The sequence below is a fragment of the Catharus ustulatus genome, chromosome 3 (genome assembly GCF_009819885.2).
Source record: "Catharus ustulatus isolate bCatUst1 chromosome 3, bCatUst1.pri.v2, whole genome shotgun sequence".
NCBI classification, from domain to species: domain Eukaryota; kingdom Metazoa; phylum Chordata; class Aves; order Passeriformes; family Turdidae; genus Catharus; species Catharus ustulatus.
In genome coordinates, this window is record NC_046223.1 from 72,765,353 (window position 1) to 72,782,654 (window position 17,302).

The 17,302-nt window shown below is 44.2% G+C and overlaps 1 protein-coding gene across 2 annotated transcripts in view; it reads right to left on the reverse strand.

Annotated features, from left to right (window-relative positions):
• Positions 1-1,781: 1,781 nt before the first annotated feature.
• LOC116994774 (sine oculis binding protein homolog) overlaps positions 1,782-17,302 on the reverse strand; it is a 99,084-nt gene continuing 83,563 nt past the window's right edge. For both annotated transcript variants that reach the window (XM_033056710.2, XM_033056709.2), the window contains one exon: positions 1,782-3,734. In XM_033056710.2, the coding sequence (XP_032912601.1) occupies positions 1,782-3,734 (1,953 nt within the window). The remainder of the gene's footprint in view (positions 3,735-17,302) is intronic.

A 17,302-nucleotide genomic window follows, 5' to 3' on the forward strand; every position in this document is an offset into this window, starting at 1 on the left:
TATCTTTGATGGTGCAATTAGCCCACACTGATGGAGCAGGGAGATACTGCAGTGGCCCAGATTACACAGCCTGCTGCTGCTATCTGTGGCTGTAGGTGCCAAACACCACCGCAGTCACTATTTGTGCTACTAGGGACAGGGATTTACTGGAGGCTACGGAATAGTCCACGGATTGTAATGAAATCTGGCATGTCACCAAGCCACATCCGGCAAACCATCAGTATTTTACTGCTGAACAGATTTCTTGCAACGCCTACCATTTCCCTTTTTCCTGAAAGAAGCTCTCCGTGCTTATGGATCTAAATAAATTCCATTACCTTAGTTTTGTTAAGGAATATATTCAGTGCAGGTAGCTCAGTGTGCAGCTGCAGCGCCAGCTGCAGGGTGAGCTCTGGGCGGGGCAGAACCCCAAGCCTGAGGATGGCGAGAGGATGGGAATGGGAACTGATCCTTTCCATAACAAAGGACACAGGGCGACCAGACACTCAACCCCAACAGCCCTCAGACTCTCCTGTGCTTAGACTGTGAGGGTATAAAACGTTAAAAAGCCCAGGGGTTCCTTTGTTCTGGATCCCTACTCAAAGGCATCAGCTCGAGCTGTTGTTTTGTTATTTATTTATTGCACTGAGATGAAATTATTTTAAGGATTGGGATATCTGAGAACTCTGATATGGAAAACCTAGGGTCAAGCCAGTGAGCAAACCTGGTCTGATTGTGTGAGTGTGGGGTGTGTAGCTGTGGAGGGGTTTCCGTCCCAGCTCAAGTGGTACAACAGTGACTGCCAGAGCCGTTCTTGGACGGTAGACAAGGAAGATTGCTCACTCACAGGTTTGAAGCATCTAACACATACCAAACTAAGAGTCTTACAAAGATGCTATGCTATCAGAGGGATTCAGTAGGCTGGATATTGGAAATGAAGGATGAGAGGTTTCTGCATCTGGAGCACTGTCCATGGACAAGCCCTGGGGGTTGGTGGAGTTACCCATATCTCTGGCTTGATCTGCAGCCCTACCAGGAGCCACAAACCAAGTGCAGGGCTGGGGCAAATCTCAGCTACTTTTCTAAAGTGGGAGACTTGCACCAAAGGCAGATACCTCAGGTAAGGCAGTAAAGCCCCATGGCAGAGGTTTTGCTGCAATAAGCTATAGTGGGCAGGTCCCAAACAGCAGGCAGTCCCTAAGTACCAATACATGAGAAAGGAAAGCTCATGGAGAGGAGTTCAGTCTCTAGAGAACAGCTAATTGGAAAACCAGGGTGCAGTCTGGAGGCAGATGGTAAGATGGTTGGTAAGATGATAAGATAGTAAGATGGTTGGACCATTTGCTAAGTCCGTTGGATCTGAGCTAGCAGGAAGCTGCTGGGTCATCCGGCTCTGTGTTATGCTGCAGAGAGATTTCAGTCATTGTGAAGGCTTGAGTTGCTGTGTAACTGAGCTGAATTAAGTAAGCAGATTAATGGCCCAGACCTGTACAATATTCTAGGAAGAAAACCACTGACTTTGACATACACAGCACAATAACTTCACAGCCAGAACCACCACAATATGTTCTTTGAGCAAAAGTGTAATGAGGCTGCTGATGAATGGAATACTGACAAGTACAGATGCAATACAACACAAAAAACAACACTAAAACAAAAATACCAATAGTTTTCTGAAAGTGCTTAAAAATTTGAATTTGTATCTTTTTGTTTCATAAAGGCCACATCCACATGAGTTTGACCTCATACCTGAAAATACTGAATTCTATTCACACAGAAGGCAGTAGTGATTACACAAACCTTTACTTATTCTGATTTCGAATTCGGAGACACCTCCTTTTCAATGGTGGCTCCAGATCCTCTGGCCCTGTGCTGAGTATTGGCGTTGAGATAATGCACGGCGCAATAGCAGTCTTTTCTGCTGGTTTTGGCACAGGCTGGATCACGCAACCTGTTTTGGGCAGCATCCTCAAAGCATATGCATGGTCCTCGTCTGCTGGATTGTTAAGGTTCGGGTCCTGTTTGTCTCCCCCAGCCAGGGGCTCCTCCCCAGTCTTCTTGCCAGCATCTCCCTCAAGGTGGCAGTTTGAAGCACAGTTGTTCTCCTTAACAGACTCCAGCTCGCTCACCGCCAGCTCCTCCGGGGGCTGGGGCTTCTTCGGCTCCTGGGGCGGCTCCGGGTTCTTGGAACCCTCTGTGCTCTTTGTGCCATTCACAATGACGTTGCACACCGCTGCGCCAGCTTCCATTCCTGGCGTGCCAGAGGCCAAGGAGACGGGACAGCAGTGAGCTCCGTCACTGCACGGTAACGTTTTTGAGTCAACTGGGCTGCAGTTGTCCCTGCAGTCACTGCAGTTCCTTTTGTCTGAGCTACCAAAAGCCAAATTTACAACACTGTTAGGTTCACGTTCAACTTTCACTTGGGTGTGTAGAGCCCTGTGGATGACATTGTGCAGCCTAGACCGGTGGCCTACTGTTAGGTCTATCACACCATCCTGTGGACCCTGTAGCACACTGGGGAAACCAAATTTACTGTTCACTGGACTACTAGGTCTGACAGTCAAATCAACAACTTCATTTTTACTGTGCTCCTGAAGCACTTTAGCTTGATTAAGGGACTGGCCTGAGCAGCTCGGTGATGAGTCAGAGGATTTGGATGATCCTTGCTTTGACTCTCGAGGGGATGAAGAGCTATTGGTTGGCTTTGCCCCAGGTGTCTCGCTGGAGGTACTCGGAATGAAGCTTTCACCATTGCTGGAGAAGCCATTGGGGGGTTTGGAGTCATTGATGTGAGGGATGGGGATGGGAATGGGGATGGGAACGGGCAAAGGGACAATGACAGGATATGGCACTAGTAGAGTTGGGGGTGGCACCAGTGGGGCAAGGGATGGCAATCCAAAGTTCATCATCTGTGGTATAGGCATAGGACCATTTGGCATCATGCTGACAGGGGGGAAGGGAAGACTGGGCAAAGGAGCTCCAGGAGGGGGAGGTGGCAATAAGCCGGGAGGATTCCCAGGCATGGTAGGTGTTGTGGGGGGATGGATATGAGGGGAAAGCATTGGCCGGTGCATGGGGCTAGAGGTTGGACCCATATTTCTGGGACCACCTGGTGGGGGACCAATTCCAGGAATCATTGGGTTTGACAGAGGGCTGTTAGGATTTGAGGCATGGTGAGGTGGCCCACGAATAAATGGTGGACGGATTTGCTGCATAATTTGCTGTTCCATGAATATGGGCAGAGGAACTGGCCCACGGTTTGTCATCACCATGGGAGGACTGCGAGGTGGGACACCAATTGGAGGCACAATGCTAGCAGGTGGCTGGACAGAAACTGGTGGAATATTTGGATTCTCACTGATGGGAATAGGTTTGGGAACTGGCGTGGGGATTTTAGTGACAGAGCAGTTGGCAGTGTCAGACGGAGAGGCAGTGGTAGACGCTGATGGTCCAGGGCCTTGAATTTGGCCAGCTGCAGACGCTGGGGATGGGGCTTTTCTCCGAGCATCTGCTAGCGGTATATTCCAAGAATCTGGAGTCAGCAGCTGCACCCCAGTGCCTTCTGCTTTATTTTCGACTGGAGGATGTAATGTACTGCACAGTCCAGCTGGAAGATTGGCCTGTGTCTCTTTGTAGAAAATGTCCATTTTGTACTGATTGAGACACTTTGCACTGCAGAACTGAAGCCTTCTTTCCCCGTCCCCAAAATCCAGATACTCTTTTGTGTGTCTTATGTGCTTACACCAGTCACATACCTACAACACAGTAATAAAATCAAATCAGGTAAGAAAAGCAATCTTCTCTTCATACTGTTATTTTTAAAAGTAATTTTTCAGTTGCTAAATACATCATCTTTCTAACAGGAAAAAAAGAAGTTACATTTGTGAAAACCGCACCTTTTTTTCCTCCAACATATTAATGAATTGAATGACACTCCCGTTTCTGGCTCCCACGATCTCAGTTCTACCTTATAAGATACATTATATATCTTAAACCCATAGCACAGAGAAGAATCCTCAGCTGGCATAAACTGTTATAACACACATATGTAAGTATGCAGAGTCCATATGAGTATGGCTGTGATTACTCCTTGGTGGTAATCTAAGCACGCCTGTGCCATCTGAGATGCCATACTACACAAGGAGTGTGAGAACTGGAAAAAGGCTCAGAAAATTGCTGGAAGTGAATGCAAACCATTTTCTGCTAAACTGCAGCCCACAGTAACATTTAGTATTCTACTAAGGGTATCAAATAATAAGTTGGAAAGAGTGTGATATTTCAAAATGGCATCACAAAGAAAAAGCATCATTGATTCTTTGCCCTTCGTTCCAAGGAGAAACTTGGAAAAAGTCAGGATATTTGTGTAAGGTTCAAATAGTCCCAATTTGTGATGTTTCAGCAAGCTGGAATTATTTTCTGAGCTGTTTGCCCACTCTTGTGTACAAGTCAGTTTGAGTAAAACTTCTTGGCAAGCAAGGACCTGTTTAGCAACTTCTCAAATACTACGGCAAAAAGTTTGCATTGCAAGCTCAATTTTGTTTTGTTTCTCTGCTTTCCATTTAATCCTTTTTTGTGTTGCTATTGGTGTGGTGAAGGCACAGCCAATTTTTTTTTAAATAATGCTGCAGAACTAATTAAGCTGTGAAAGGTTTTCCCAGTTGTAAACCACTAGACACCAAAGTTCAAAAAATAGTCATTCTAGGCTTCAGAATCCATTACTTCAGAGAAATTATTGTGATTTCATTAACACATTAATTTTGCAACACCAACAGCTCTCACAGATGGTGAAGACATGATCTACAATTCAAATATGACTCTTGTTTGCACAAATGCCTTTCCTTCATATGGCATTTTAAACAAGAATTAATATGAGTAATCTTGCCATAGCTATAAACAGATAAACAGATGTCAGATTTTTCAGTGCCTCACTTTTTTGACAGAATTTTACACACACAAACCCCCCCCATTTTTGTCATTTACATTAGTTCTCAAAATACTCCACTGACAGAGATTTTTCGTGCTTTCTATCAGTATGTTGAGCCTATGACCATGTCATAATATATCCTAGTATTGTTTGTTCTGCCTTTTCCAAATAGCCCATGTTAGCTTGTTTTGAAATGACTCTATCTTTTGTACAAAGGAAAAAAATAAACAAAAAACCCCAAAGAAGGCTATGATTGTGAAAAGACTGCATTAAAAGCATAATTAATTTTAATAACTATTGGCCATATAAACAATTCAAAACAACATATGCTGGGCATCTGATTACCCATCTCATTTAACTCTCAGCTTTCCTTTAATATAAACAGTGGGGACATTCTTGAGTTTTCAGTAATGTATCTTTAATGTATATAGACACACACACACACAGACACACAGACACACACACACAATATGCAAATGTCAGCCCATTTAACTCCTCTACCTTTTGGCTATCCTGTCAGGTTGCTGTTTCCCTCCTGCTCCCCTGCCCATTCACACACACATGCACACACTCCCTCTCTTTTATCCCAACATTTTAATCAAGCTGAATAATCAATTGAGAAGTAGCAACTTCTAAGTTAACCCTAAAGTTTGGGAATGCAGGACCCAGATTTTTAGGTTGGAGATACAGACACTGTGCCCCGTGAGATAAAACAGAGGGGGTGCTGATGCTGCTTGGTACATGTGGCATCAGCAAGGGTGCATTTCCAGCATGGTGTCCCATTGCAAGAAAGGAAATTTCTCAGTGCAAACAAGTCTAGCCCTGCATTGAACACACAGTGACAGTGTAACACCCCAAAATACATGGACAAAAAGGCTGTCAAATGCACAGAACTGTTGAGATAAATGACTGCACTGCCATGGTGCATGCATCCCCCAAGTATGGGGCAGATGGGAAAGCAGGAGTGCAGCAAGCAGGGTAGAGGGGGCAATCCCACTTCCAACAGCTCCTGGATTTTATCAGGGATCAGCTCTCTGTTTGCTCCCCACAGGAAGGCTCAGTGGCCATCACAGACAGCCCTGGAGCTTGTGCTGCGAATAGTGCAAACACACAGCAGCGGGCACTGAACCATCCCGCATATTTGGCAAGGATGTGGGTTCTGCCACCCACCTGGCAAGTCAGCACACATGATGGAACCATCCTATAATCAACCTCCTGAAATTTTCTGGCTTGCCACTGTTTTCAAAGCAGACAAAAGGGGAATTTGTGAGTCTACACCATGAAGTAATAGGATACTATTTAACTCAGTGGAGCTGCTGAATTTACCTAAAGTCATTTCTGAGCGAGAGCTCACTGCTGTAGCCACAAAATGCTATCTATTTTGAACATATGGAATCAGGATGTATTCCACTCCACTCCTCCTGCTGCTTGCAGAGCCTGCTCTTGCCCCAGGGGTTGGCAAAGATGCAGAGGGTCTCCACATGTACTGCAGGAGGTGTACAAAGAGGTACTAGAAGCAAACAGACAGCTCCTGAGGCAGGCAGGGGCAGGGTGAAGCCCACCCTGGCCCATCACCATCTATTTGCAGTGAAAAGACAAGGAGAATGGCCTCAGAAGTGTCTGCAGTGAGGGATGGAGCAGGACTTCAGGTGCAGCTGCAGTGAAGACTTGCCTTTCCTTTGGGACAAAGAAGTAAACCACCTTGTAAGCCCGTTGCCAAAGAAGTGCCTGAGAAATATGAGAAAGTAAACCCAACCTCCTCTAGGAAGAGCCCCATCCATGACCTTAATTAAAGGGACTGAAAGAGAAATACAGCCCCACAAAAAATTGTGGCATCTTTTATAATAATTTAATTTTATTAGTTAGCATTTGAAAAATTCACTGAAACACTTCACTGTATTATTGCTGTATTGATTTGTTTATCTCCAGTGGGCTCCTGTGTCTTTCCTGGCTAAACAAATATTTTCTCTTCCTTGGTAAAATATTTAGAAATCCTCCTTACAAATTCTCTACTGATTTCTCCAGTTTTCAATAATTCACTGAAGAAGACGAAACTCTGAAGCATGCCTGCCTCACTCACATATTGATCACAGACCCTTCTGTATATTTTATCTCAGGATAAAATTAATTAAAGCCAGAGAAATTAAAGGCAGCAAATCTGTTCCTCTGAATATCCTGCATAGACCAAATATTCAATAATTATCTTATTGATTCCATACAATATCTCAAAGTGTTGAAGCTACAACATCAGTGAAAAATGTCTATCTTATACATTCACGTATTTCATTATTTTCTTTTGGTTTTTTTCTCTATTTCTTTTTTGTTTATGTAAGCAATCAGTCTGTGCTGCTTTAGTTAAGATAAAAGGTATAAAAATGTGGGACTCATATGCAGGTAATATGCAGGAAATAGGATGCCTCACAATACCATACTAAAAGGCAGAAAAACAGTCTCTACAACAACGAGGAAATTACTGGAGGAGAAAAAAATGTCACTTAAGAATTAATGAATCAAGTCTGTCTTACAGAATTGATCATTTAAGATGAGGTCAATGAATTTATGATACAAATGGCTATATCACTAGAGGTAATAAAATGGAGCAATATCATTCATTTTACATCTAACTAATGACATGCTCAGAGTAATTACAGATTTCTTCTAAAAGCCTACACTGATTAGTTCAGATGTGATAGGTGAAACATATATATCTCTCCATTCAATAAAATAACATTTTCTTATCTGTAGAACACACAGCTGATGTCTTATTTTTTTAAGTACTTGCATTCTGTACAGAACATCACTATTTTTCACAATCAGCTCAGTATTTCTCTGCTCATGTATTGCCTTTCCTTCCCCTTTCCTGCCTCATCCCTTCCCTTCATTGTACAACCAAGAGAAGAGCTAAACTCTTGCAGAATGCTTGTTAGCACTGCACACTGGATTTGGTAGTGCGTACACATGGGAGCAGTTCCCTGGGTTTCAGTGGGATTAGTCACAAGCATTAATGCTGTAGGATCACATTTGCAGGGCCTGATCCAGCACCAGTGGAAAACAATGAAGAGACTCCTCTTTAATGCAATCCATCGACTTTGAGTCTGTTGCTTAACACTGGCCCCTGCTCACCCTCAAGAGCTTTGCTCCCAACCTCAGTAGCAGCAGAGGCACAGATAGGGATTTTGGAAGGAGCTGCAGAAGAAATACCCAGGAAGAAAGTAAATGCTGTGAGACTGAGTTACAGACATTTCCTAGCAAACATAAGCAAAGTCACCATTTTGTACATTTCTACCAACAGGAGGTTGGACCACTAGTGGCATCACCGACAGTGAGCATGAACATTTCCAAGATAGAGGGTCAAAACTTCCAAGGTGCTAATAGATCCCTATGCACCTTCATTCCCCTTGGAAAACACTTCTAGGACTGCCCTGGGGCAAGCACACTTCACACCACAAATGCCAGAACATGAATCCTGAATGACAGAGAGATCAGTAATAAGATAATGTCCTATCTCATTCAGCTGTAACGCAACAGCCCTCAAGGAGATTAAATTTACCTAACTGGGGCATATCCAAGGCTAAACAACAGAATGAACATTCCTTCAGTACATTTAATGTATTTATATTTTGGTGGCGGGTTGCCAGTGTGCTACTTATAAGCTCAATGACTCGGTATCGTTTATCCGCTTTCCTGTGAAACACACGGCAATCTACACCAGGAGACAACTCAGAAGACACTGCATCAGCAGAAACACAACTCGTGCCCGATACGGGAGCACTGAGGAAGGCAGGACTGAGGGATCCTGTAGTGCTCAGATGTCTCTAATACAGAGAGTGGGAATAAAGCCATTCCTGTTGGCATCCGTATCTTTATTTTGATAGAAACATCCAAAGTGGAGTCCAGACATGGCTACGAGGCTGCCTCGCAGGCACAACACAGAATCCTGCTGTGCCTAAAAGGACTGCACTTGGACTTTAGGCACCAGGTAATTAATGCTCAATTCAATTGGCTGTCAAATGCAGGCACAAAGTTCACACATTGGTGCAGTCCGCCACTAACCTATGAAGAATAATCTAGTATCAGACGGTACTTCGTTAAGAAATACACTTGGCAAAACCTGTTTGCAGAGGTATTTACATCAGCCCTAGAGAAACCAGGAAAAAGTAGCAATGGAAAAAAACCCTGCTGCGATGAAAGAGACCCTGTGCCTCTTACACAACGCTTTGGAGCTTTATCAGCTCCATGGTAAAGCCTAGCAAGAGGACAGAAAATGGTCACTAGGGCACAGAAATGCCATTTTCAGCTTCTCCAGAACCAGAGGGTGACTGACAAAGCTCCTCTCCTTGCTCAGGACAGTGCCACTGGGGTACGCCTTGCACGAGGGAGGGCTGAATCACATCTGAGGACCAGGCTTTTATCAAAGATGCTGAACAGATGCTGAAGATTATCAAAGACTCACTTCTTGGCATAAAATCCATGTATTCGACTTTGCTGAGTAGTTCCTACTTCCTTTTCTCACTGTGGTATGCAAGTGCTGTCTCTTTATATACATTCAGGCATATGTTCTGACTTCAACAACACCATTGCACATTTCCTATATCCTGTTCTGGACCTGGTTGCCTCTCCTTTCAGCCCAGACTGGTTCTGGAAGGGTCTGGGAAGTTCCCTGAAATTTCCAGTACTGCCCCCAGCCAGGATGTGTGAGGCATGGAGGCAGAAGCTCCAACCCCATTCCAAAAACCACAAGGTGAGGACACAATACCTGTCCCCTGCACACCCTCCTGCCTTGCAGCCCAGTGAGGACCCAACACACCAGCCATATGTTTTTCAGCAAGGGCTCAAGTTTTTTGAAGCGTGCCAAACATTGGACACAGCAAAAATCTAGAAATTAGGAAGTGGCTGGAAACACACATATAAAGGTTTCTAATATACAGCCAAATGAGTCACAGTTAGTGTTCTAATACACAGCTCAGTCACACCCTGTGCACAACACCCAGCAGCCTCCGCAGGACAGACACCAAGGCACCTGGAGACCCAGGCCCTCTTGCAAGGCTGTGAGGACTCCTGGCAAGACACTAGGGGAAAATTCAGTCAACCAGAGGGAAAGAAACTAGATCTGTGTGTCCTGCAGGACTATGTACCTAACTGCCCCTAAAGGAGTGTGAAACCTCCCTCCACTGTCCTTGACAGATCCCCAAGCTTATTGGGCAATGTGGCTACCTGCATCCTCCCTTCTTTTCTCCATTATCCATCAACAAGGTTTCTGTTCAGAGCAGGTTACCTAGAAGGTAATCCCCTCACAAATCCCACCTGCAATGCTAATCCTGCCAATGGCCCTGTTTCTGCAGTCTGTTGCCTGATTAAGAACAGAGAAACTTTGGGGCCAGAGCAGTACCTCAAGCATTAATGAGTCCAGAGTGAGCACAGAGAAGCTGTGGCCCCAGTGGAGCTCTGGGTCAGACTGAGACCTCCTACAAACATCAGCTTGGGTCTGTATCAATCTTCACCTCCTCTTCTGCTCATCTTCTGAGGGTAACCTGCCATGGAACAGACCCTCAGAATCCAAAGCCCCCACCGGGCTCTGAGGGCACTGCTCAGTTCTTAGCATACACACCAATTTGTTTGACACAAAGATTGTTCCAAGGCATTAAAGTTCCCTTTTAGCATTTCCTGACTCAGAAAAAGACAAATATGAAGCAGAGCAAGGTAGGCACACTGCCATGCCAGTTCAGAAGGTGGGCAGGTGAAGATCTGCAGCAGGACGCGGCTCAGAAGAATGGAGTCAGAGTGAAGAAGAAAGGGGTAATGCGTTCCACCCAGAGATGATGGAAAATGATAGACTCCTTTGAGAGGTAAGCAATAATCAGCATAATATCCTAATGCTGTTGTGTTTTATTCACAGCTAATTGAGTTATCACAAAAGGTATTCAGCTGCCAGTACCCCGTGCCAAGAGATAGAGTGGGTGCAGCCTTGCCAGGAGCTGCTGTCGCTCACCAGCATGTCCCACATTTCTCTGCTTGATCTTCCTCCAAAATGCCCACTCTCAGGCTTCCTCCTGAGACGGACCAGCTAGCCTGGGGCACAGCCAGTGCCAGAGCAGGGTGTGTAGGGTCTGCTTGTCCAGCACTGCAGCTGCCACTGTGCTGGCCCGTGGGGCTGGGGGCTCTGTCTGGGGGTCCCCAGCAGGCATGCAGACTGTCCCTGAAGGGGGAGGGCAGTTCACAGTGTCTACTTTGAAGACAACTATGACTAAGTCCCTGCCTCAGCTGTCATGACTGGGAACTGATGCTCTTTCACTACCAAATGTCAAACAATACTGTAACAGGCATAATCCTAAGTGTGGCTCTAAACAGTTATCCAGCCTTGATCACCATTTTTGATGTCTTATTGTAAAACATTCAGCATGTTTATTGTGGCAAGATTTTTCTATCCAAGATGGCTTGTGATAATTTTTTTATACTGATTGTTCCATTTGAATGGAGTGATTATTATAAAAAACAAAAAGAATCATTCCAGCTGAAACCTGCTGCGAAGGAACCCTGAGGCAGGCTCTAACACACTGTGAATGTGGTTACAATATAGCTCATAGCGATGCTAGGTGTGAAGGAAAACAGATTTTTACAATGTTTGGAGCTTTGTGTAAAAACAGTTGACAAAACAGAACACTGCAGTTGCCTACAACTTAAAACTGTCCTGTGACAAGTTTCTCTCTGTTAAAAAGATACCAAAGCTTTGCCTGCCTGATTGTTTTTTTCTTTCCCTGATGTTACCTTCCTAAATGCCTTGTCCTTTCAAAAATCTTTACCAGTTTTCTGAGTGAATACTGACTTTATGTCATTTAAATGCAAGACCCACTCTGTCTCCATTTTTCATCTTAATTATGCAAAAGTCTAAGCTACATGAAGCATAAGGAGAAAATAGAGTTATTTGGTAATTAATGGCTAATGATAAATTGATCCCATTTTTTGAATCATTGCAGTTGTCATCTGTGATATTTAAAACATAGGGCTTTTCAAAGCCCTTGGGTTCCTTTGTGCTGGGGGACTTTTTAATGTTCCCAGTCAAAAAGAATGAATGTGAGTTATGCTAATGCCCAGTGGAAATCCAGGTTGGGTCTTGTTTCATCAGAATGGCTACATATTTGATTTTGTACATAAACAGCGGAGCTCTGTGTTTTCACCTTCAGTCTGAGGCTTTGAAACCACAGAAGGAACTTTGCATCTAAAACCACTGGTGAAGCCCAAAATATGGTGGGCTAAACTTCAGGGAAAATGAATGTAGTGTGAGGTGGGGCTTGCCAAGAAGGAAGTTCTTCTCCCCAGAAACGTTCCTGGATAAAATAACACAGAATGGGACAATAACAGCATTCAAATCTAAAATCTTTAATGTAAGGTTTTTACCGGGGTACTATACAAGAGTAGATTGAAGGGCATGTCTGCATGGCTTTTTCAGTATGGGCAAAGTCCACCACTGCAGCAGTGACAGAAGTCCTAAATAAAATTAATGTGATACATAAGATAAATGGAGGGTTAGAGCAGGAGAGAGAGCTGGGGGTTAAATGCCCTCAGTAGGTCAGACAGTCTGTCTCACCAAGACTCACATTTCAGAAACATCTAAAGAACGTCTTGGTCTGAATGCCCTTTCCAAAAGGACATGCCATGGGTTTCCCATGCCTGGCAAACCTCATCCCACACCAAGTGCATTGGCCTTTGAGCATGCAACAGTCTGTGGGGCAGAGCAAACCACAGTTCAAACCATCAAGTCCTACACTCAGATCCTGAGCTCTCATCAAGCCTCATCACACAGAAAGATCAAGAAACAGTTCCTCTTCCAGACTTAACCTAGTCTGACACAAGACCATTCAACTGTGTCTGCAGCCATCTTCCTTGTAAGCATAATTTGAGGGATCTGTGGAGTCAGCTGAGTCCACCATGCTCCTCATGGCCCTTAGCTCATGGGTAAGCATGAGAAGCCAGCTTGGCAGAGCAGTGGTGCAAACACCTGCTGGTCACTCAAGCAGTTTGATTTGGATTATGTAGGCATTGGTCCCCCTGACGTTCAACACTTGATTTCCAGGTCAACACTTCTCAAGATGTATTTTCCCAAATCCCCTTGCTCCTGAGATGATGGCGGGAAACAACTCAGAAGCCAGAAACAAGAACTACATCGAGTAGGCGAAGCTGGGAGTCTTGGTGAACTACAGCCTGTGCCTTCCATAGCAGGAGCTTCTGCTTTATGATCCTTAAGCTGTTAGTGCCCCAGCAGGAGCTTCACTTCTTCCTAAAGACGACACAAATTAACTTCATCAAACTGCTGCCACTAGAGCTGTGCAAACTATCAGCAGTGGGGAAGCATTGCAAACACCTTGAGAACAGGACAAGAAATGTTGGCTTTGAATATTCAGGAAGTCATAAGAAAGAAATCAAAGCTAGCACCTGGAAAAACATTTCTGGGCCTTAGAAATACTTCCTCAGAATGTCCAGGCCCTGTTGTCTCTTTGGGGCAGCAGGGGAAGGCTGCTCTAGGAAATACCCTCCTTCCTCAGAGAGTGGAAATGCATTTCTTTCCTCAGGAGGACATTCACCTCCATGTCCTTGGAGAACTTTCTTTGTAATCTATGCCCACATGTTCAGCTACAAGAGGCAGCAGAGCAACTTTCGCATCCTTGGGATAGCAAAGCTGCAGAGTCCCACCAGTGCCCAGGCTGACAACAGGGCCAGCACTTCTGTCAGGAACTCCTCACTCCTACACAGGGGCTGCTCCCTCCAAAAACTGCACTAAACATCAGCCACAAAAGTTTTCTTCTGCAGAGCAGCTGCCAACAAGTGCAGTGACAAAGAGAGCCTGTATGCACTAGGCATTGCAGCATTCCCTGCATCCAGCCCCAGTAACTGGGAAAAGAAAGGGAGCAACTGACACTGCAAATTCTTCTATAAAATTCTATTGAGAAATATAGATGCTGTGAAGCAGAGAAAAGCTTAAGGGTAAAAATAAAAGGGGCATTTTTCTAGGCTCAATCAGTATCTCACTGATTGACCAAAATCTTTCCAAATGAGAAATCTGCACCCTTAGGAAACTCATGCAACCAAGTCTGCAGATGACTTGAGAAGCTAGATGAAGATTTACATACTACAACTAATTCACTTTTTTATTCAGTATCTGACTAAACATGTTCATTCCTCTTGTTTTCTGATCAAACTTTATTCTGATAATATGGTAGACATTGTGAGGTGAAAAATTACCCATCTGGTTAGAATTTATATCTAGTAATACATGTATTTTTCCCCAGTATATTTTCTTTATAATATTCAAGAGAATATAAAAATAACAACAAAACCCCCTCTGTTACTACTCCAGTTGCTCATAGACTGGTTGACAGAACTTATAAGTGTAATAATGAGGAGGTTTGAGGGGCAGGTTAATGTTTTTTGCTAACATATGATGCTTTTAGCCCAAGGCATTGCTGGAGGCCAGTACCACTTCACCTGAAACCAAAATCACCACTGAACAGTCATTAAATCACTCAGAGTTAAATGTAATATTACTGGGTCTAGAGAATAGTACTGCAATCCAGATTTGAAATTTCATTAGTCCATAGAATAGGAAGCAGGAATGCAATCTGAAACCTTAGGAAATCTTTATTTACCTGTAATGAAGGTTTCTAAGTCCAATTTCTCCCTCACACCTATTGCCATTCTACAGCGGTGTGATGTCTCAGACTGGTGTGCTCTTTCTTCTGATTTATGCCTCTACAAGCAAGAAGCTTACAGAATTCAAGTCTCTGGGTGCTTTGAAATATATATAGGTGTGTGTGTATGTGTGTGTGCATGTGTGTATGTGTTTATTTTCCCCCATCTATATAGCTCAGGGACCTTCAATTTTTATTATTACATGGTAATCTTTATCATGCAATAATTTTTACAGGCCAGGACCCACTGCACTGGCTGCTGTAACATATACATAACCATAGCATGGGCTGCAGCAGAACTGGCTGGGTCTCACAGTCTGACACAGATTCCCTGCATGTCTCCCCACGTTTCCCAAACATATAAAAATCCTAGAGGGACTGCATCAGCCACTGACTTGAAAAAATAGTATTAGGGAAAGATTGACTTGACCATTAGTAAAAACGGATGAAAAAAACCTACAAAACTTCCCAAGAGAGGTGTTGCTGGATTTTAGGCTACAGAACTCTGAAGAGAGTCAAAGCTGTTTGAGATTTGAATGCATGTGATTCACAATTTGAGCGCTGCTGGTTTTGCTGCTGGTAATGGTACACACCACCCTGTGTCCCAGAGTATGTTCAGTTTGAAAAGCAGCCCCTCTCTCTGGAAACCACATGTGACTAGAACAGCCCTGGGCCAGATCCAAAATCTGCCTGGATAGGGAAACGTGTGTCACATCAGTTTCAGCCCAGGACTGAGACATGTCACATCTCTTGCAGATTGGGCACGGAGAGTGGAATTCATTTTCCCATTTCCTCTGGAGTTGGGGGCTGCAGAAGACGAAGCCAAGTAAGGGAAATTGCTCTGCCGCACACAGAGGAAACATTCTGAGTCCTCTACTTTCTCTTGCTGCAAGGCACTGATCCTGGCTGAAACCCAGAGCCCATTGGTACAGACCCAGCTCCCCTCCCCCCTCCTAATTAGCACAAAATCACCAGTGGAGAGAGGCTTATTCTGAGCAACTGTTAGTATTACTCTTGGTCACTCCCATATGGAGCAAGGAAGAATGAAATAATTGCCAGGGAATAGAAGAGATGGGGATTGTTACAGGCTGCACATCCTTCAAACAGGGAAAAGAGAGGAGAGGAGAGGAGAGGAGAGGAGAGGAGAGGAGAGGAGAGGAGAGGAGAGGAGAGGAGAGGAGAGGAGAGGAGAGGAGAGGAGAGGAGAGGAGAGGAGAGGAGAGGAGAGGAGAGGAGAGGAGAGGAGAGGAGAGGAGAGGAGAGGAGAGGAGAGGAGAGGAGAGGAGAAAAAGATTACTCTGTTTCTGGTAAGTAGGATTTACCATTAATATTATGGTCCCAAGATATCTGAAACCATGGTTTTTCAGGATTTTAACCTTGAAAATAATAAATGAGGAGTTACAAAGGTCTGAAACTGCAGCCTAGAGCCAAACATATGGTGAACTAATGTGTGTGAAAACTTCCTTGTCGTCTTCTTCTGCTAATGCCTCTCTTGTTTTACTAAGAACATTCCTGCAGAGGAGCCAGGCTTCCTTTGACATGAGCCAAGGCCTGTGAGGGTGATGGACAGCAACCAGCTTTACTTATGTGTAACACCTGAGGGAGGGAAGGCCAGTCCTTCACGGACCCTGCTTGCCCACTATGATGCTTTTCTCAGTCCCAAAACACTTGCTAGTCCTCAAGAAATGCAAAATGTTTATTCTGTTGATTGATACCTCTTCCTTTCTAAGGCATGGAAGTGAAAAAATTATCTTTCCTATTCAGATGAAAAGGTCTTACTTATCCCTCTGTTTAGAAACTGTTTAGCACTAGAACAGACCTGACACTAAGCTATTTACAAAAACCAAATCTATTCTTAGTAATCCTGGGATCAATCTGGGATAACTCCACTGAAGCCAGTGTTGGATTTTCAATTTGAATCATGTAACTGAGAGTTGAATTTGGCACAAAGGATTAATTTCTCACCAAGGAGGGTACATTACAGCAGAAGGTATCAGATGCACTGTTCAGTAAAGAACACAATCACAGAGGACCCTTTAGCAATGCATTGTGTTACTGTAGATGGCACTCCTTCCTTGCCTGGGTGCACGATGCACACTGCGACTGCACAGATTCTATTATGTAAATGCATCATGCCAAAGCCTTTCATACTTACAAGACCATGCAGATGATTTTCTCCTTGCATGACATGCACGACAAAGCAGCTATGTGGAAGCAGCACACCAGGACAAAAGAAATCAACATATTTAAACTATCACCCTGCAAAGCTCTCAAGAATGCCTTGTTCTTTAGATTCCTCCTCAAAGAAGACCAACTCTGTCTTGCTTTCTCCAACCTTTTTTCTCCCCTAGGTCTACCAACAAAACTACTTCACACAACAATTTCACAGGGTAGAGCACCACTCAAAATATTCATTGGACCAGCTGAGATCTGGCTGGCAAATGAAGACCTGCAGCTATCACATACAAAGACTTCTAGCTGTGCATTTGTTCAATGCAACTGAAGTGATTGTTTTTCTCAAAAGAGCTTTCCTTTACATTTATTTCAACACCCATCCTGGTTAAAGTGCCCCTCATGCAGCGACTTAGAGCAGTAGGAGAAGGAAGGTTACATAGCTACAGCACTGAGATAGGACTTGCCAGGTTGGCATTAGTCATTCTCTGCAAAGACAAAACTGCTGAGTTACTTTGGACAAGGAGAAGCAAAATAATCCAAA